Source organism: Ictalurus furcatus, chromosome 1 (assembly GCF_023375685.1).
Source record: "Ictalurus furcatus strain D&B chromosome 1, Billie_1.0, whole genome shotgun sequence".
NCBI classification, from domain to species: domain Eukaryota; kingdom Metazoa; phylum Chordata; class Actinopteri; order Siluriformes; family Ictaluridae; genus Ictalurus; species Ictalurus furcatus.
In genome coordinates this window covers 29,904,195-29,926,886 of record NC_071255.1, presented here as the reverse complement: position 1 = coordinate 29,926,886, position 22,692 = coordinate 29,904,195, and the positions used below count along the sequence as shown (strand labels likewise).

At 37.8% G+C, this 22,692-nt stretch overlaps 1 protein-coding gene across 4 annotated transcripts in view; it reads right to left on the bottom strand.

Annotated features, from left to right (window-relative positions):
* The window catches only part of LOC128614479 (piezo-type mechanosensitive ion channel component 2), a 140,011-nt gene that overhangs the window by 42,345 nt on the left and 74,974 nt on the right, over nucleotides 1–22,692 (bottom strand). For 3 of the 4 annotated variants that reach the window (XM_053635786.1, XM_053635804.1, XM_053635796.1), the window contains 7 exons: nucleotides 16,077–16,416; nucleotides 14,383–14,596; nucleotides 7,500–7,668; nucleotides 7,074–7,214; nucleotides 3,864–3,987; nucleotides 2,885–3,033; nucleotides 2,419–2,649 (listed from right to left, as the gene is read on the bottom strand). In XM_053635786.1, coding sequence (XP_053491761.1) covers nucleotides 2,419–2,649; nucleotides 2,885–3,033; nucleotides 3,864–3,987; nucleotides 7,074–7,214; nucleotides 7,500–7,668; nucleotides 14,383–14,596; nucleotides 16,077–16,416 — 1,368 coding nt within the window. The remainder of the gene's footprint in view (nucleotides 1–2,418; nucleotides 2,650–2,884; nucleotides 3,034–3,863; nucleotides 3,988–7,073; nucleotides 7,215–7,499; nucleotides 7,669–14,382; nucleotides 14,597–16,076; nucleotides 16,417–22,692) is intronic. The other variant, XM_053635814.1, reaches the window with a different exon arrangement.

Below are 22,692 nucleotides of genomic sequence, written 5' to 3'. Positions count from 1 at the left end.
TGTGATGATTTGAATGAACTGGCAGACTTAGTTTTTTCATAAGTTTCACTCTCATATCCTTCAAAAAGAAGTAACAATTTGTTTCATAAACCAAAAGAATTGGGCAGTAGGGGCAACAGGAAAAAGTTTAATCATTATACTTTTAGTCAATACTTTGTGCTACCTCCCTTTGCCAAGATAACAGCTCTGAGTCTTCTCCTATAATGCCTGATGAGGTTGGAGAATACATGGCAAGGGAACTGAGACCATTCCTCCATACAGAATCTCTCCAGATCCTTCAAACACTGGTGGACTCTCCTCTTCAATTCATGGGTTTCAAGTCAGGGGGCTGGGATGGACATGGCAGGACATTGATTTTGTGATTAGTAAACCATTTTGATGTTGATTTTGATGTATGTTTTGGATCATTGTCCTGCTGGAAGATTCAACCACGGCCCATTTTAAGCTTTCTGACAGAGGCAGTCAGATTTTCATTTAATATCTGTTCATATTTGATAGAGTCCATGATGCCATGTATCCTAAAAATGTCCAGGTCCTCTGGCAGAAAAACAGTCCTGAAACATTAAAGAGCCACCACCATATTTAACCGTGGGCATGAGGTACTTTTCCATATGGCTACCTCTCTGTGTGCGCTAAAACCACCTCTGGTGTTTATTGCCAAAAAGCTCTATTTTGGTTTCATCTGACCATAGAACCCGATCCCATTTGAAGTTCCAGTAGTGTCTAGCAAACTGAAGATGCTTGATTTCTTTTGTATGAGAGTAGAGGCTTTTTTTTTCTTGAAACCCTTCCAAACAACTTGTGGTGATGTAGGTGACTTTGGATTGTAGTTTTGGAGACTTTCTGACCCCAAGATACAACTAATTTCTGCAATTCTCCAGCTGTGATCCTTGGAGATTTTTTGGCCACTTGAACCATTCTCTTCACAGTGCGTTGAGACAATATAGACATGCGTCCAATTCCAGGTTGATCATAACATTTCCAGTTGACTGGAACTTCTTAATTATTGCCCTGATGGTGCAAAATGGGCATTTTCAATGCTTGTGCTATTTTCTTATAGCCACATCACATTTTGTGAAGCTCAACAACCTTTTGCCGCACATCATATATTCCTTGGTCTTTCCCATTGTTATTAATGACTAAGGGAATATGGCCTATGTGTTACCTTATACAGTCACCCAGGTTTACTGAAAAAAAGTAAAACATCACTGGGAATATACTTCAAATATATTTTTCTCATATGATTAGATAGGGGTGCCAATAATTGTTCCACACCTATATTTAACAAATATTTTTTTTTTATAAACCAGTGTTGTGTTTGCAATTGTTTGATATCCCTGAGAGTAGAGTATTTTTTGAATTTTTAGAACAAAAGGTTAAACAATAAAGACAATTTTCACAGCCAATATTAGTGGAGGGCACTGTACCTGCTTACTGAATAAACAAATCGAATATTTATTTATTTTTCTTTTTTGGATTAGACTGCAAGCACCGCTGGGTATCATGCCATACTGGCTGTCTTGTCTATGGGTGTTTCTTTTTACAGAGTGTTCATAATTGCCCTATGGAATAAATAAAGCTGTATTAATTAAAACATATATATATATATATATAAAATTTAAGTTACAAAGTTTTGATATCAGTGTCTTAATACTTTCATTAACACACTTTCATTCATCTTGAGTAACCAATTTATCCTGTTTAGGGTGAATCCAGAGACTAGGAACATGGACAACAGTTTGACCAAAAATGAATTTTTTACACAATTTCCTCTTTAGACTTAAAACTAGAGACTGAGGTCCTGTCTGAATTTGGCTTTTCTTTGCATTGAAGAAAACTTTTATGCAAACAACATGTTTAAATCACATACTTGCTTCAAAACATCACTGAGTTGTGTGGTTTCAGACACTGTGTGACACACTGTTATCTATAAAATTGTGCAAAAGGACATTGCAGAGCTGTCCTCATCAGGGTGCTTGGTATCACTACATGCAAGCATCAGACTCTGGGTGGAGGTGTGGCCTAAAGTCTGAGGGCAGAATTGCACTTTAAAAATAATCTGAATGAAAAAATAGTTTCTATTTAATTTGTACAGTTTTCTCAATAAAGAAATATTCTGCTAATTTACAAAACTCTTGATGTACAAATAGTAGTTTAAGGCAAGTGTTTGACACACAATGCATAATTGGTAGCCTATTTAAACATACTTATTAGCCTCCTAGCTCCAGTACAAGGTTTAAGACGCACACTTTAGACACAAACCTCAAATAAAACGTCTAATACAATACATATGGTGTAATGGGAAAATTGTCTGAATTTCTACATTTTTACTCAAATATTCTGTTAATCCATTCATAGTAACTGGATTCAGACACAGAGAAATAAACATACACCCACTCTAAATTCGACGCTTCCTACCTTGGAGCCCAGTTCCCGAAAGGGCACCTCCTTCTTGAGGAAGAGGCCTGGCACAGGCTGCAGTGTCTGGAAGCTCCAGATGTACTGCAGCACGATGAGCAGGTCCCCATAAAACACCATAAAGGGAGACGTGATCATGGCGTACTTTCTCCTGTCCCTCACCATCCACAAGGTGCATGACCAGATGAGGAAGACGAAGGTCAGCCAGCTCACATACGTGATACTCCATGCCTAATGTGAAGAGAAGCACAAATGGCTTAAATAGACTATAGGCTGCAGGAAGTGGAGGTTGTTTTAAGTTTAGACATAATTCTGTCCTGGAATCTGGCTTATTTTTAAATGTGCCTGTGTGTTTGCAAGTTATCAAAAACAAAAAGGGCAAAACCATAATGATGTTAATGAGGCTTAATTAAATTTGGCTTCACCTTCAGCTAAAAGCCAAACACTGCAGTTCGTATGGACTCACCATCATGGCGATGAGGGCACAGATGTAGCTCTGCTTCATAACAAAGCGAAAGATCTTGACCACTGCGTTCACTCGGATGGTCGTCTCAGGCAAACCTGGGACTCCTGAGAGCACAGGGCTGATCTCATACACACTGGTGTCCATTCTCTCTGCAATCACAATACAACAACAATTTACAACAATAATTTGACTGTTAGTGTCACACAGATTATTTGCATATTAAAGGTGGGGGTTATGATAAAAATATTATGGGATACCTGGAAGAAAGTGCAATAAAAGATAAAAGCCATTTTCCAACCAAACATTTACTTGTTACAGTGAATAGCAATACAGTTGTGAAAACACAAAAGAACAATTTCCACAATACTCACAAATATTAATGTCAACTTAAAACACCAGTGTTGTTGAATTGTCAAATCTGATTGGTCAGAAGGTGTTGATTACTTTTCTCTAACAGCAGCTCTGACAATAGTAACGGCTGCAAGGTTTATATTAATGCACTCATTCTAACAGGTTATCCTTTCTATAGGAAAAACTTCCACAGAAACTTTTGAGGTCTAATAATAAAGGAATAAAAATGAGTTTTTATTGAACAAACAACATTAAAAGTAATTATAAACAGATAAAAAAAGTATGTTGTGTCATTCTTTAAGAAATTAAAATTCTAATCCTTGGCAAATGGGTGTGGTTTTTATATGAGGAATAAAACACTTCAGACATGCTGTGATAGAAAAATAATAACCTTTGTGGTAGTAACGGCATCACCCTGTCATTGATTAGGCCAGATGTCACCACACTGTCATTAATTATCTTCCTATAACACCATCCGCCAATGGGTTTTATTCCTTACAGTACATACTGCAATATCATGTTGTTATAGCTTATTCACATTTAAATGCAAAAAAATATATGTGATATTTGAATTTTATTTTGTGAATTTGCACCTCTATATCTGTGTCCACTGTAAGGGACGACTAACCTTCGTCCGACTCATCCTGGCTTTTGTATTTAGGGGTGGAGTAGAGTTCTGCAGAAACTGGTCCGTTCTCCCGTGACAGAGTCATCAGATCCACGGGGCCTCCATTGGATGTCACAATCAATACCTGAGAGACAGTTCAATATCCATTAATGCATTTCTCCAGCTGCATAAGACATCATTTTTGCAACATAATACACCCTATATATAGGCCAATATTGCTAACAGGCCCATAGCTTGTCTATAGTTATACAATTTGTTAAATTAAGTTACAGTGCATCATGATGCACACATAATTAATATTTTAAAATCAATTTTTTTTTTAACTTGGAAAAGAAAAGATGCCACTCTAAGACCCAGGTTCAAAGATATTGTTTATAATTTATTAATTTAAAAATTTTTTTTTTTACAGTGGTTTCACTATGAAAAAGTATTTTTTTATTGGTGCATTTTATGGTTGTTAATCTCTCATCCAATGTATGATTTAACTGTGGTATTTTATGCTATCAGTGATTGATATAACCCCTTAAACTCCCAGAACTCATCATGATTCAATCATTCATACAGCTTCATTAACCACTTTATTCCTGTCAGGGGCCCGGACGATCCGGACCCTATCCTCTGGAACACTGGGTATGAGGCGGGAATACACTGGGAATGGAACCCCAGTCAATCTCAGGGCACTCTCACCATGATGCTTATATAAATATAATATCACATAGTGCTCTATTGCCAATCCTCACTACACATACGGTACACATTAACACAGGTTTAAATATATAGTAAATATTTTTCAGAGAATTTGCACAGCATCTTTATAATTCTGTGAGCTATAAATAAATGTGGTTCACTGTATTATTGTTACTTTTTGAACACTATTATTATTATTATTATTATTATTATTATTATTATTATTATTATCATCATCATTATTATAATATTATGGCATAATTTATATTACATAACACTTGCATTAAGGATACTGAGGTGAGACCTGGATGACAAAAAAAATTCTGCAGTTAAATGAGAACAAATCAGAACTCCATCAAAATCTACAAATATTCAGTAAATAATTTAGGAGTATTGGCACAATGTGTGAGACCAGGGGTGAAGAATTGTAGTGTTTTATACATTTGTGACTTCAGATTTGATTGGCAAATTAACTCTGTGTCACAAAAAAAAAATAGCATTTATCAATTAGCGATTTTAGTTATACAAGTTATACATGCTGTTATCTCATCTTTTTTAGATTATTGCAATTCACTGTTTCTTGGCATTAGCATGGCTTCTCTTGATCGCTAGCGTAAAATGCAGAAAGTTACTGTGAAATGCAGCTGTGCGATTATTCATCAAGGACGGAAACCATATCACCCCGGTTTTGGCATCTTTGCACTGGCTCCCTCTCCTTTATGGGAGCCCTTTTAAAACCCACCAACATCTTTAACTTACTGTCACTACTCTAATCCCAGGTCTCTGAGGTTTTCAGATCAGTTACTAATAGCTGTTCCACAATCTCAGCTGAAGGTTAAGGGTGACCGTGCCATTGCAGGGGCTGCGCAGAGGTTGCAGCCTCCACTAGACATCACATGTTTCCTCTGTTATAGTTTTTAAATCAACACGCTTTTACAAATGAGCATTTTAATCTGTGATGGTTGGCACATATATATAAACACTCACCGAATGCTTTATTAGGAACACTGTACTAAATTTTGGGCAGGGCCTCCCTTTGCTCTCAAAACAGCCTCAATGCTTTGTGGCGTTGTGAAATCATGGCCATGAATGGACACACATAGCCAGCAACAATACTGAAATAAGCTGTGGCATTCAAGTGATGATTGATTGGTATTAATCAGCCCAAAGTGTGTCAAGAAAACATTCCTCACACCATTACACCACCTCCACCAGCCTGGACTGTTGATACGAGGCAGGGTGTGTCCATTTATTCATGCTGTTGGTGCCAAATTCTGACCATCTACCATCTGTGTGCCTCATGTGAAATCGAGATTCATCAGACCAGGCTACATTCTTCCAGTCTTCACCTGTCCAGTTCTGGCGAGTTTGTGCCCACTGCAGCCTCAGCTTTCTGTTCTTGTCTGACAGAAGTGGAACCCGATGTGGTCTTCTGCTGTTGTGGTCCATCCGCCTGTACGTGTTACGGATTCTGAGATGCTTTTCTGCTCACCACAATTGTACAGAGTGGTTATCTGACTTACTGTTACCTTCTGTCAGCTCGAACCCGTCATTCTCCATTGACCTCTCTCATCAACAAGGGATTTCTGTCTGCAGAACTGCTGCTCACTGGATGTTTTTTCTTTATTGCACCATTCTGAATAAACTCTAGAGACTGTTGTTCATGAAAATCCCAGGAGTTTTTATAGAAATAGTCAAACCAGTCTGTCTGGCACGAACAATCCACCAATGCCACGGCATGATTTTATGCATTGCACTGCTGCCAAATGATTGGTGGATTAGATAATCCGCATGAATCTGCATGAATGTGTAGGTGTAAAGTGCTCAGTGAGTGCAAAATATATAAGCATAGCTTTTATATAGCTATGTTTTAACACATAATGTTAACTTCAGTATATACACCATTTTGGTTAACTCTTGTCGTTTTACTTGGGCTTTATACACACAGTCACTGTTTTACTTACTTACTTACTTGCATTATGTATCGGGTTTATGTATGAGCAGCTGTGGGTGTGGTTTATTGCAGCAGGAGGGTGGTGTCTGGTGGTTGAATTACACATGTAATGACTAACAAAGCACACCTAAGCCATGTTTTCTTTCTATAGTAACATGATCGCTGTTTTCTTTCTTTTCTTGAGCAATGAGCTGAACATACGTGTATGTAGTCATGAGTAGAGCAAAGCAGAAAGTGACAAGACAGCTGGAAAGCTGCAAGTTATTTGTTTTGAAAAGTTTTACGTCACTGACTAAATAAACCATGCGAACTTTCCTTGGGTCTCCTGTGTTCCTGAGTGGAGTACAGATGATATTGTTATAGTGAGGAACCATTATTTGTTCCCCAATTGAACATGGCCAGTGATTGTTCTATATATACACACTGCCAGTCTAACCATAATCATAATCATGATTTGCAAACCGTGGTTTTCTTTTGTGCTATGAAACATGGCTAATTGTCATAAGAGATGCGTGCATGCTATTATTTATGGTGGTTCTGTCATAGGAAATAGGAAATATCCATTCTACCTTTCTTTTGTCGGGGAGAAAGCGTGCCATTCTCCACATCTCTCTCTTTTTCTCCGCTGTCTGATGGGGCTGAGTGCTTACAGGAGGCTGCTCTTCATTCTCCTCTGCTACTTTAGCAACCCCCTCTTTCTCTTTTACCTGCTGGATGAGCAATATGGACCACAATAGCTAAATAGGATTAAATCCTTAACTGCAAATGAGTTAGGGAATCTCAATTACACAAGAATAAAAGTCAAGAAATGAAAACAAATGATCAGAAACAGAAAATGATGTTTGAGTCAGATGATTATGATGGATAAAATTCTTTACAGGACCATTAATCACTGTATTACCACTGCATCAGTTCATTTTTGATCCAGTTTGCCATTTCCAAACTGAATGACTAAATTGAACCCTTAGTATCAGACAGCTTGTCTGGAGACTAACCGTGTCCATGGGTTCCTGCAGCCACAGGCGGACGAGCGTGGCCAGTGTGTAGTACAGCACCAGGAGCATGATGGGATTGATGAAGTGGTGCCAATCGAGCTCAGGGTTCACCTTAAACATCCAGGTGTGGGAGCAGTCACTCAGCACCACCGGAGAAATACCAAAAAGACTGAGATAGAGAAGCGAAAGTTCGCCGAGTTAGGGTGTTGTCGATAAAATGTTACAATCATGCATTTTTGGGAACAGTATAAACAAAACCCATTGTGTACTCAACGCTTATTTATCACTTTCTCACAAATAATCATTACTGTGACTTCATGGAGGACCCTCTGTCCTCTACAGCACAGTGTGTTCAGTCTCTCGGCTGCTAAGCCACACCAGATCTTTCTGCTTTTCTTCAATATACAGAGCCACAATACTCTCTACTGTTGTTTCTTTTTTGGTCTTGCAATAGAGCTGGAGTGCCTGAGGAGCAAATAAAAAACAACAGCCTCCTGTTTAGGGGGTCAAAATTAAAAAGAGGAGGCAAAACGGCTAAAACAAAAGAGCCAGCCAAAAAGAACAATACGGCCGAGCTCTCCAACTGTCGTTCAGATTCATTTGTTACCAAGTATTTTAAACGACCAGAATTTTTTTTTTCATCATGTCACTTTTGGCTATGGTTATGAATGAAAAAAAAAACCCACAATGAAGAATGAAGCTTAAACTGTAGGATGAGTCGAGTGCACAGAGAACATGTGCTGCTCATATGCCTGCGTGTAGCTTTTGGATTCGAGGTCATGCCGTATGCTATAGGATCCAAATGAAGCAAAGACTTTTTGTACCTTCCAAAGCAAATGGACATCGTCCAAGCCATCATGAAATAATTATTTGTAGATGCATAGAAATAATGAAAATCTCTCATTTTATTTTGAACACATACTCAAGAGGAAAGGAAAAGGTACAAAACGGAACCACTGTGGTATTGTGGGATTTTTAGGACGTCTCTCCAACTTGTTGTTTAAACCCGTTTCCATGTCAGATATAAAGAAGACTTCCACATAGACCATTCCAAATGGGATTAATGTTACGGATGTATTTTTTTTGAGTACTCCACTACAAAGGCCTCCAGTGGCTTCTAACATGGTGGTTTTCCAAATTGCTATTTTTCTGCACTCAGTGGTTCATTACTGCAATTCGGGTTAAACTAAAACGGATGCACACTTAGGATAGGGGAAAAAAACAACAACAACAACACATTGATTTGACCTATTTGTATTAGCATGAGTATGTGTTTTTGATTGAGACTATAAAGCACTTTTGTAAGTCACTCTGGATAAGGGAATTTGTTAAATGCTCGAAATGTAAATGTGAATGTTAAAAGAAATCTGCAAAGCTGGAGCGGATTGTAAAGCTTTATGTTATTTCAGCTTTGTCTATTTCAGATAGCAGTTCTGTTTAAATTTCTCCTAAAGTCAATGCTGTAGAAATACTCTGTGTACTAAACTGCACTTTTCCTTTTTGGGGCTGCTACCCTCAAGGGTACACCTTTTGTACTTATAGTATGCAACTTTTTTTTCCCTCCATTTTCTCCCCTAATGTAGTCCTGGCCAATTCCCACCTAGCAGCCAGCTGTCTCCTGTCCTACAATAACTACCAACCAGGAGGGTGAAGGCGAACTCATGCACATGAAACAGAAACCAGAAACACATGAAACCAGCCAAACACATCTTTTCGAACAGCATAACACATTAGGAAGACAGGACTCTTCGACCTCTTTCGCATGCATCAGCTCAGAGATGCCTGTTGTTGACTAGTTTCACTGTGATTGACAGGGGACAGAGTATGCCATCCTTATGACCCAGAGTGCAAGACCAATTTTGCTCCCTTGGCTCGCTTGTTGAGCCCAGTATACATGTTTTACCTAGAAATATGCATGAAGTACACCTTTATAGCTTCATTCTAAAAGGTAATTACAGTCTAATCATATTTAAAGGTACACTCCACATTTCCAGGAGACACTGTATATTAAAGGTACAATAGGTATACTATTGAGGGTACCATGACAGTGATAATTAAATGTACAGGTTAGCATTATATTTTATTAGAGTGTATTAGAGTGAAGTGCAGATTAATTTGGAAAGATATCCAGTTTAACTAAAAGAGAAACGACTATATGGTTTAAAATCCATTTACCTGATGGGGTTCTAGTGATCATTCTTGATTTCTATCAAATCTTTTGCTGTCTTTGCACACCATCAGTCCCCCTCTTCTTTTTGTATGTCCAAATGATAAATGTTTTCCTCTGTATCTACATTATATTGTTTGTTCAGCCTGTTTCACCACACACATTCTCTGAATGTGTTTCAAACCTCATTCTGTAGCTCACACACATGTAAAATATCTGCCTTTTATGGTGCATTTGAATGTGTATGAAGTTTCAGGCACTGCCTTCTGTGCTAGATTGGGAGAATGAAGTGATAATGTTTAACACATTGAAAGTTGCACTTTCCCGGAGGTCAAAATGCCTGTGTTTATTTGCGCTGTTAGGTCATGGCGTAATTCTTCACTTTGTAATCTTGGTTAACAGCTCCCAAATTAACATGAAGGGGAAAAAAAAAGACTTCGAACAAAAAGCAGATTTGGGGTGGATGCTTTTGGAGAGATGATGTATAGAGTTTGTCATTTACAGGTTTGGGGGACATTTGCAAAGCATTTATGACACAACGGTTACACAATTAGTCCACCACTAATGAGACCTGGGAAAACTAGGCTGTGTGCTTTGAGAAATTTTATATCGTACACACCCTACACACTGCCTGCTCCATGCTACTCAACCACCAAGTGGCTTAACTTTCATTAAGACCTAATTTAATAAAATTGCATCTACTTAAGTCCTACAGCATTTTGTCTTTTTTTTTTTTGTTCTTGCTCTCCCACTTTCTGTCTTTCTCTCTCCACTCTGCAGCGATTTGTGCAGAATTCCCTGAAACCAGCTGTGTAATTTCAGCACAGGCCAAGAGGCATCCTGCCGTAATGAGAACCACCTGGATCTTCGCAGGCTGTCGCTCCCACTTCCCTTTCTCTTAGTGTGAGTTTCTGAGCGAAGTTTTTAGCATTTTCTATGGAATAATACAGAGTTATACAGAGTTATATTTCTTACCGGTTATATGGGAAGAACTGTGAATAAGTAAGGCAAGACTTTTAAACAGCAGGCTATAAACCAAATTTGTTTTTCATAGAATAATAACAATAAAAAAAGAGATCTGGTTGGATTTTAGTTTCTGTTACGACTTCAATATAAAGGTCAGATACACTACCGGTCAAAAGTTCAGACACACTCATTCTTTATTTTTATTATTTTCCCCACATTTTATAATAATAATAAAGTCATCAAAACTCTGGAATAACACAAATGGAACTACGGGAATTATGCTGTGATAAAAAAAAATTCAAAATAAATCAAAATGATTTAGCATTTCAGCATCTTCAAAGTAGACGCCCTTTTTGCCGAGAATTTTCAGAAATGTATTCTTGGCATTTTCTTGTCAGATTTCTTGAGGAATTTCCCTGAGATGCTTTTTAAACAATATTAAAGGAGTTCCCCCCTACGCTGGACACTTACTGGCTGCTTTTCTAAATATTTTGCTCTGAGTCGTCCGTTTAAAAAAAATATTTATTTGTAAATAAAATGTTAGTTTGCTAATGAAAGAAATGAACATGTCGGCACGATTATATTTTTGCACGATTTCAAACATTTAATCATACAACTTTTAACATCATGAGAAACATTTCAGTCGAGTGTCCACAAACTTTTGACCGGTAGTGTACGTATCCAGTAGGTTAAAACAATCTGATCTTACAGCCTTTCCGAGCACAGTGTATAACACGTACACATTTACACAAACGAGTTTATAAACAGCAAACAACACATAACCTCAACACGATATAAGAGCCCTATTTCTCTCAGATCTTCACTGAGTCTCTCTTTGGCCTGCTATACTTATGGGAGAATACAGTATATGACTGATATAACACACTATTAGCACTTTAAATAAATATCAAAATGATATATTGTAATGTGCCCAGTAAACACGGAACATTTCCCTAATACTGGCATGTGTTTCAGCTTACATTATGTTATTTATTTATTTGGGGGAACTATTTAATAATGTTCTAGGAGCATTCTATTTCAATTAACGAAGTCAAGCACTGCTCCTAAAACATTCTGGGAGCTTTTAAACACAATGTTCTCTTACGGTTTTGGGACAACTGACAAGCAACATTCATCAAATGTTGCTTTTGGGTACTATATATATTTTTTAAAACTGCAAACTAACCTTCCAGGAATGATATATGTGAGTCAAATGAAAACCTAATACAGTATAAAACAATACAATACATTTGCAAAAGTAAAAATGTACTACTTGTCCATTATTCTCAGTAGCCCTTTCTACTGTGGTCTTAAACCTGATATACTTTTGTGACACATTTTGCAATAAACAATGCAAAAAATTGCATTGGAGTCTCTCTCATATTTCCATAAAGAAATCCATCCATACATTCATCTTCTGTACCACTTAACCTTACTGGGTCACGGGGAACCTGGAGCCTATCCCAGGGGGCATGAGACACAAGGCAGGGGACACCCTGGACTGGAAGCCAATCCATTGCAGAACACAATCACATACACACTCACACACCCATTCATACACTACGGACACTTTTGGACATGCCAATCAGCCTACAATGCATGTCTTTGGACTGGTGGAGGAAACTGGAGTACCCGGAGGAAACCCCCGCAGCACAGGGAGAACATGCAAACTCCGCATACACAGGGCCCTGGTGGGAATCGAACCCTCAACCCTGGAGGTAAGAGGCAAATGCACTAACCACTATATGCTACATCGCTGTGCATGACCCATGACTCTTATCATTTCACAAGGACAAAACTGATGACACAGCAATTTTTGGGAGATAATTTAATACAATGTGACAAGTAATAACCTTAAAATGCATCAAAATGGTAAATGATTTATGGTAATCTCACATATGCATTAGAATGAGATTAGGTTGGGGAAAAAAACACTGGAATATTCCTTTAACATTCTCCTCGTATACTCGGTACTCAGTGTTTTTCCACTAGACATTCTCAGTACAGTTACAGTACTACACCCACTTCTCTCTCCATTCACGTCTCGGGAGTTTCAGCCAGGCCAAAGAATTTCACGTGCTAGTCTGCCCCGTGCAGCTGTCTAACACATTGTAACCTGGCTGATTTAGATGCTTTATTCTGCCTTTAATCAAGCAGCAGAGCATTTACTGACAGCAGATGGGTGCACAATGCTTCAGTGAGGAATGAGGCCAAAACCCTACAACTCTGAACGGACTGAAGAAAAAAAAAAAGAAATATGCAGTTGAATAGATTTAAGAGCAAATATAATGTATCATTTCTAGGGATGGGTGATATGAACTTAAAACTATATCATGATATTTTCTGGTATTTACTGCGATAACGATATCAGTGACGATATAAATGTAGTACCATTCACCACTGTTTTTGGCTACAGGTGAAAGCTGTGATCTTGAGGGCCTTAGAAACACAAACATTGATCTAAAAGTAAAACTCATTTCTATCGCTAATCAATATCGCTAATCATTTCCATAAAAAATATTCTTGTTAAAATGCGATTCCATTACGTGTATTAAATTTAAACAAGTATCTAGTAAATAGTAGATCAGAGTAGACGAAATTAGATTAGACTAAATTTAAACAAGTATCTAATCTAACAGGAAATAGTAGATCAGAGTAGACAAAATTAGATTAGACTAAATATAAGCAAGTATCTAATCTACCAGTAAATAGTAGATCAGAGTAGATGACATTAGATTAGACTAAATTTAAGCAAGTATCTAATTTACCAGTATATAATAGATCAGATTAGACAAAATTAGATTAGACTAAATTTAAGCAAGCATCTAATCTACTAGTTAGGATGATATGAGTGTGATTATATGAGTGTGATCAATTGACAGTATTAGCGTGATCTAATTACGTGATAAAATCTCGTGAGGATTTTAGTGCTGACAGGAAGAAATAATTTGACTTCATTTAAGTGTCGTATGTAATGACGCTGCCTCACAGCACCAAGAATGCACATTCGATCCTAAGCTCAAGTGTGTGCGCAGAGTTCGACTTCCAGGACTTTAGAAAGACATGATCAGATCATGTTGGATGGACAGTATGAAAACAAACTGTGTTAATGCATTGGACACGTTTGAATGAAGTGAATTCAGTGGACATTTTTTCAGTGAAAGACAGCAATCTGCTGCATAGCACACACACACACACACACACACACACACACACACACACACACACACACACACACACTGACATCATGCGACTGAGGCAGGCGGCCATATGATTAATCCCATCACTGTCTTTCAGAATCAATTCTTAATATTTTTTCATATCAGATCCAGTTTTGTATAAAGCTGTAATCTCGTTGGTCCCAGTGTGACGACAGGTCACATGACAGTGCCTCATGCTGGAACAGTCAGCGTGCAGCTTAAAAGCCTTTTAACTGCAAAAACGAGCATGACCAAAATCAGACCATCAACCTTGAGACGTTTTACAGACCTTGTTTTACACCACCTATATAACATTCTGCTTTTTATAATGAAATCAAAGGCGACATTTGGTAATTCAAAACCTAAAGCATCTGAAAAGACTTTGCCAAATATGGAGTTACTAGTTTACCTCAGAAAGCAGTGACATAAAGCAGCAACCTACAGACCTACATGGCAAAACCATACCCTAGTCCCCTGCTCTGAATGCTACAGTACAACAAACACAGGAAAGAAAAACCTCAGTGGACGCACGTGATGCTGATGGTCTGACCTGGCATAGCGATCTCCAGGAGGAACGGCTTCCTGGAAGAACTGGAACTGGTAGAGGTAGAGGATGATGAGATGTCCTGCGCTGAAGATCACCATCAGCACGCAAAGGCAGCTAAAGAGCAGCGTGTCAAATGAGCGGCAGAAAGACCACCACGTGCACAGGCCCAGAAAGGTAAAGAAGTACATGGCAGAGGTGAGGGAGGGCAACATGATGCCTGCAGGACAACACAGAGCACAATAAAGTTTTGAGTGTAATAAATATATATTAAAAATATTCAAAGAAATACTTATCTACTTTTCCCAAATGTAGATCAGTCAAGACATTGTTCGTGTCTCACGTGTGTTTATTTAGATTTGCACTAGAGCTATGACGCTAATGAAGCTAATGGGGGTAATGTAATGGAAGTCTATCTCACCCAAAATCTCTTCCATAAAATACATGTCAAAACCTTTGTGTGTGTTCTTTAAATAACACTAAACTACATGATCTTAATTTGAAATGAAATGAATCGGCAATCATATAAAATCAATCTATCAGAAAAGAAAACAGCATAAATACTATGTATTTACATATATACCAAATTGAGCTAAAGATAGTCATCCACACTCTTCAAGATGGCTGCCCCAATATCCTTCGTCAAGTGTTGCGGACTGTCCAACTTTTTAAACTTTTTTAAAATAAAAGATGCTAGTAACGAACGTCTAAAAACTATAGTGTATAATTTATACATTTAACAGTGTTGCTTTTGTTTAAAATGTGCATAATATTGCAGTACAATGTATATTTCTCCCATGTTTTGATGCTGTTGAATGAGAACTGAATGTATGGAGAAACAGTTCAGGATCAGATGTTTCATCAGACACCCTATACTGTCTTCCTCCGAGGAATAACCTGGAGCCAGTTGTTTGCCGCTTTAATGCATCATACTATATCAATTGCATAGAATTGAGAAAAAATCTAAATCAAGATGTTGGTACATTACAATATGTCATTCTGTGACCTTAACTACATCAGGAACTGAACTGGATATGATTTCAGGCAAGTGTACACTAGCTGACCAAATTATTAGGAACCTTCTAAAACTGGGTAACACTGTGCGATCAGAGATGCTTTTCTGTTCACAACTGCTATAAAGAGGGATTATTTGAGTTACCGTACCCATCCATTCAGTTTGAACAAGTCTGTCCATTCTCATTTGACCTCTCTTATTAAGAAGGTATGTCCACTCACAGAATTACTGCTTACTACAGGATGTTTAAACATATATATCTTAGAAAATCCAAGGAAATCAGCAGTTTCTGAAATACTCAAACTAACAACCATGCCATGGGCAAAGTCACTAAGGTCACTCCCCCCCCCCCACCAATCTGAGGTTTGATCTTAATGTTAACTGATGCTCTTGACCCATGCCTACATGCATTTATGCGCTGAACTACTACCACATGAATTAACAGATGTACAGGGATTTCCAGTAATTTGGTCAGTGAGTATATGTGCCAATATTTATGGAAAAGATTTTGAAAAAGATAACGTTTTACTTCTTATTAAAAGTGTATAAAGCTAAAGAAGCAGATTTCAGAAAAATAAACTCAGATTTCTTTGATTAATTACATTTCCTTTAAGTGGGAAATTACATCCGATTTGTTAACCATTCCTTTAGTGATATACAGCAAGCTGTCTCTAGGTATATGTACCTGTAAGGCCCAGTAATATGGTTACAACTACTTTCCCTGCAGTCGCAATCAGATTTCCAATGATTTCTTTTAGTCTTGATGCCACTTCTGTTATCTGCCGCAGGATCTTCATCTTGGTGCTCTCCTCCTCCTCTTCCTCAGTCTCTAACCCCTCCAGCTCTTCCTGCCCTGCTTCTAACTCCTCATCAGGTGGGTCATAGTCTTCATCACCCAACTCAAACTCTTCCTCAAGGTGCAGCTCAGGCTCCAGCTCGAGCTTTTCGCCTTTCTCCTCCTCCTCCTCCTCCTCTTCCTCCTCCCCCTCCTCTTCCTCCTCCTCCTCCTCTTCATCATCTTGCTCCTAAACAGATTAGAGAGAGAACAGTTAAGAAGAGGTCTGATTGAATTATGATGCAAAATATTCGGGTGCACTTGAAGTTATATGTACACAAAACAACATATTCAGCAGATACCTAAGCAAGAAATGAATATCAATAATATGATTAAATTATTCCCAGACTCTGCAGTCTAAGGTTACACCCTTAAGGACATACAGCACTTAAAATCCAGTAAACCATGAAAAAGAACTATAAATACACACATCAAGGCTAAATACATTCAAAACCACAGTGCTGTTGAATTCTCGAATATTATCCTTGATCATTTCTATAGTAGCAGCTTACACAGGGACGATTTCTGGGAGGAAATGTTTATTTAGCATTTTTTTGGAAGGAGTCTCCAGTGTCAGTGCTTTGCAACACAGCTGTAAGTTGAGGTTTACTGACATGGGAAAGTCTTTAGCACAGACGACTTTGCGGTTTTGCAAACTATTTATAACTGATATAACATAAGGGCTATTCGGATGGGACTAGTTTTATATGGGGAGGTTGGATAATGTAATAATTACCAGAACTTTTTCTGTGATTTAAATCCTGTGTGAACTGGTCATGTCAGTTATTTTTTTACAGACTGCGTGTTTCCATGCCGGTGAAGATTACAGCATCTTTTACCTTCTATAAAGCAGCCTGTTTAAATAACCGCAGGTTGAACTAATCCCGTGCGAACTGACCTTTAGGTGATAAACCGGTTTCTTCTACAACATTAAATGTAAACACAACAGGATAAAATATTTGTTGATATTTAATACATATAAAAAAAACTGTTAGTGTTGGAAAATTTATATGGTATAAGAGGAATAAAACACTTCTGGGTGCCCGTATCAAATTCAAGGCCTTGATGTTCATGTACAAGACCTGGTCTGGAACAGCATCCCCCTATCTCAACACTCTCCTTGAGGTTTATGTTCCCTCACGCAATCGACAATCGGTTAACGACCGACGCTTAGTGGTTCCTACTCAGTGTGGCTCAAGGTCCCTTACCAGAACCTTCAGACTAACTGTCCATCAGTGGTGGGATGAACTTAAAACCTCAATCCAGACCACAGAATCTTTCACTATCTTCAAAAAACAGCTAAAGACCCACCTCTTCCATGTACACGTAACTAACCCCTAAAACTCCAACCCCACATTACCCTTAAAAAAAAAAAACCTTACTCTGGCTCTTACAGCTCCTCTACTCTGTGTGCTTTGCTTCTCTAGAACTCAATTATAAATCTTGCATTGTAGCACTACTCGTATTGTTCTCAGCTTGATATATCGCTTTGCTGGTGTTTCTTCATTTGTAAGTCGCTTTGGATAAAAGCGTCTGCTAAATGAATAAATGTCAATGTAATGTAAATGGATGTGCTGTTAAAGGAAAATAATCTACTTCAAGGTGGTAAAAGTAAGTGCACTATGTGTCGAGCTCCAGCCCAAGACCTCGTTGTTCATTATTTTCCTCTAAACTCACCTCATGGTGTTTACTTCCTAAACCAATGTGATGGAAAAAAAGCTCCAAATCAAGGTATTGTTTATAGTTTACGTCCTTGTAACTAAACCAGGTAATTATTTGCATTCATTACAGATCTAGTAGACAAAATGTGTGGGTATTATTTATGTTTTCATTCTAAAACTAATATGAGTTGACACGTGTTATGCCAAAGTATCGCTTTATTAAGTTATACCAAGCTAAATACTTCCTACAGGAGTGGAACAGAATGAACGTCTCTTTGCTTGATTAAATTATGTCTGTTTATTATGTATTAAATTAGGGCTTTGAAAATCCTGTCCTGAGACCCTCTGGTCCTTAAGACACTTTTTTTTTCTTTTTCTTTTTTATGTCCAATTTCAGTTTTATTTGACCATATTATCTGCAAGATGAATTATTGGTAATAGGTATCTGGGTTTAGTTTTGAGTCGTATTAGCAGTACTTAATGTGGGCTGAAATGCAAAAGGTGATACCAGGAATGATGCGCACATCACTGGTGGCACAAGTATCTGTACTATGTCTCTTGCTCCTGTAAATTAATACTTTACATTAGTTAATATTAGTTAACATTAACTTACAATTAAAATACTTTTACAGCATTTGTTCATGTTGATTAATGTTAATTCCAACAAGTACTAAGACATTTTTTAAATTAAGGTTACTAAATGTTTTTAAAAACTATTCATTATTAGTTCATGATACTTAATTAATTAATGTTAACAAGTGGCACACTTGTCCCAACTTATTAAGGGCTTAATAATTAGTCAATCAGGTGTTGGATCAGATGTTTCAGCAGTATGGACAATGTCAAGCTGTCCACAGGGAATCAAACTCAGGACTATCAGATGTTTCTGTGAGAAGACACAGCAAACAAACAAACAGACAAAAAAACTCTCCAACTTTTGTACATACAGGTCAATAGCTAGAAGTACTCCACACAAGAGAATAAATCACATGTATTGCCAACACATTAATGTCTCTGAAAAAGCATTAAGTCTCTGAAAACAATGAAGTAACTAAGCACTTAAATGAGCTTTCTCTCGAACAGGGTTTTGATGGGTTTGATGGTATTCTTAGCCCATGACCTTTTTATACTAGCATGACAATATGTTTTGATTGAGACTAAAGCGCTTCTGTAAGTCAGCAAATGTTCAAAAGATCTTCATCTGCACAGTAGGAACACTACAGCTTGACGAACGTTTAAGGGCATATGTCCAAAGTAATACATAAAAACGTCAAGTCCAAAATTGAACACCATTGAAAATATACAGAAGTGCAGTTAAATATAAATCTACATACGGATATCTTTAAAGCTGCTTTGTGACGATGAATACGTTGACATGCATTATTCCAATATTAATCTGAATTTGGAATTAGTCATGTAAACACTGCAATCCGATTGTCCGATTCAGATTAAGACGATATTATGATTCTGACCCCTGTAATATGTCTGGTTTAATTGGTAATTTGTTGCATGTACATAGCTTATTCAGAAAATCCACTGAAAGGAGATATATGCGCAGGCTCAGTCCGCAAGGAATTGTGGGTGCTAACAGATGCTTAGCTGAAGGCTAGGTATTTAGGAATAGCAACTCGGGCACACTACAACCATGTATACAGGAATATTCCAATGTCTGTACGCATATAAACATCGTATTCAGAATATAGCTGCAACCCGAATATAGACCTTAAGCAGTTTTGATGTGCATGTAAACATAGTCAATGTCTATTGTTAAAACTGATATAAAAATAAAAATCATTTGAACTGAATTGGAAAAAAAATAAGCAGTGAAAATAATCTGACTTAAATGGGACATACATACAAAATGTCAGTATGTATTAACACTGCACATAGGCCAAACTAGAAGGAGGAAAAGTTCCCAGTACCTGATCAATCTAATCTAAGGTTAATCTAATCTCCTAGAGTGGCTTCAGCATACCAAAGTGACTCCACTTCAGTTGTACAAAGCACTTATAAATTTAATCACGAGAAACTATAACTCAACACGACTCATATCTCAATTCAGACTGCTAGAGTCCTTTTACAAAAACAATGCATAGAACAGACACTAATGTTCTGCTTGGGCCAGAGATGTAAATTCTGTTGCATAAAATTCAACGAACACACACACACAGACACACACAGACAGACAGACAGACACACACAAACACAGACACACAGACAGATAGACAGACAGAGAGGCAGACAGACACACACACACACACACACACACACACACACACACACAGACAGATGCACACACAGACACACACACACAGACACAAACAGACAGACAGACACAGACAGACAGACAGACACACACACACAGACAGACAGTCACACACACACACACAGACACAAACATGAAAACACACACACACACACACACACACACACACACACACTCCATATTTTGAAAAAGCAGTGCTTCATAGAGCAAAAAGTGGCATTTGAAGTTTCCTAGTCACACAAAATCAAACAGTTCTTCAAACTTCATTAGGGAAGGATTAAAATGGAGTATGAGACATTGACTCACATATGATCTCAATTTGAAAATTGTTAGGAGTATTTCCTCCAAATGTCATTCTCAGGCAGTGTGCGTAATAGTTTACCATTTTCATTCTGGTAACTGTGGTGGAGTAACAGCCTTCTTCCGTTCAAACACAGATTGAATATGACCAAACTGGAATGAAGCTCAAATGAACCAATGAAAAGTAGATGCCAGGCAAAAGTCCCCAGCATGTCTGACCCCGATGTATTTTTCATACCACTGTGGTGAATGAAATCTCTGTGCAGCACCATCAAGGAGTTATCTCGATGGACAAAGTTACACAAACAAAGCTTTTTCACATAGCTGAGCGAAGGGAAGAAAAATCCCTCAAATGATCTATTTAAACTCAGACGGCTGAGCTTAGGCTTCATTCCTAATTGCTTAAATGAGTTGCATTTGGTGAATTTGGCAGTGTTTGTGGAGCCCATGTCTAGATTGTGGACGGATATCAGCTATACCGTTCATCAGAGTGAAAGACTGAGGAGTTTCCTCTCACATACTGAACCTTATCTGATAAGACATTCCTATGGAGTTGAATGAGTAAGGCCGGTGTGGTTGGATTTCACTCTATTTCACATGAAGCCCAAGCTAAGTCTGTTTATCATTCAAACGAATTAAATCATGCAAAGTGTGAGACTATTTAATAAGTATTGCATTTCATCAAAACATTCACTTAAAGAATGGAAAATGTTTCTAAAGACTGAGAATGGGCCATCATTGATGGACAATAAAATGACCAAGTAATTGTCCAAAGGCTGCATTCAGAAGGAAATTTTTGAATCCATCACAAAGCACACTCATATGCGTTCCTGGCTTGTCAGACAATTTTGTAAATTGTAGGTGAAATGTATTTTGTGCAATCTAATCTAATAAACCAAACAGATTATCGCCTTTGAAGGTTCTCCAAGATACTTTAAATAACCTGTCACCTGATTTCCCTATAATACAGCACCACAGTCATAAGTCATGTGACCATTTGATAAGCACTTTGATAACTTCAACAAAAGAAATTCCATAAAAGGAGAAAATACTGCTAAAGAACGAGAATGGCATCGGTGACAGATTATAAATTAGCAAGTAATTGTTCAAATAATTTCAAAGCTTGTGTTTATACAGAATTTTTAGAATCCATCAGAAAATGCACTGATATTGTACTACAGTGCTGTGAAAAAGTATTTGCCCCATCCAGATTTCTTCTGTTTTTGTGTATATCTCATACTAAGTAGTTTTAGATCTTCAAACGAAAAACAACATGAAACAAAGGCAACCTGAGTAAACAGACAATACAGTTATTATTATTATTATAATTATTATATAGAAGCAAAACAGGTTATCCAACACCTATCACCCATGTGGAAAACTAATTGCTCCCTTAAACATAAAATCTGTTTGTGCCACCTTTAGCATCAAATCACTTATTTCTAGGACTAGGACTTACTGCTATGCTTTGGATCATTGTCTTGCTGCATAATGCAGCTGCGCTTGAGTTTCAACTTACGGACTGAAGTCCGGACATTCTCCTTTAGGATTTTTGGTAGAGCAGAATTCATGTTTCCCTCAATTATTGCAAGTTGCCCAGGCCCTGAAGCAGTAAAGCATCCCCACACCATCACACTTCCTCCACCATGCTTGACCGTAGGTATGATGTTCTTTTTGTGGAATTCTGTGTTTGGTTTATGCCAGATGTAATGGGACCCTTGTCTTCCAGACAGTTCCAAACACCTTGATGAAACAGTTCATCAAGGTGTGTTTTTCCTCTTCCATGGATTTAATTTTTGCCCAGTGTCTTTCTGATAGCTGAGTCATGAACAGTGACGTGTACTGATACAAGAGAGGCCTGTAGGTCCTTTGATGTTGTCCTTGGCTCTTTTGTGACTTGCTGGATGAGTCATTGCTCTGCTTTTGGAGGAATTTTGGAAGGTCTGCCACTTCTGGGAAGGTTAACTACTGTGCCAAGTTTTTCCATTTGGAGATAATGGCTCTCACTGTTGAAAAAGTTCTAATTAAATGTTGATTTGATTGAACAGGGTTTGCAGTAATCAGGCCTGGTTGTGTCTAGTCCAGCTGAACCCCATTATGAATGCAGTTTCATAGATTTGGGGAATTTGTAACTACAGGGGCAAATACATTTTCACACGGGCCCAGGTGCTATTGGATAACTTTTTTGCTTCAATAAATAACATTATCATTTAAAAACTGCATTTTATGTTTACTCAGG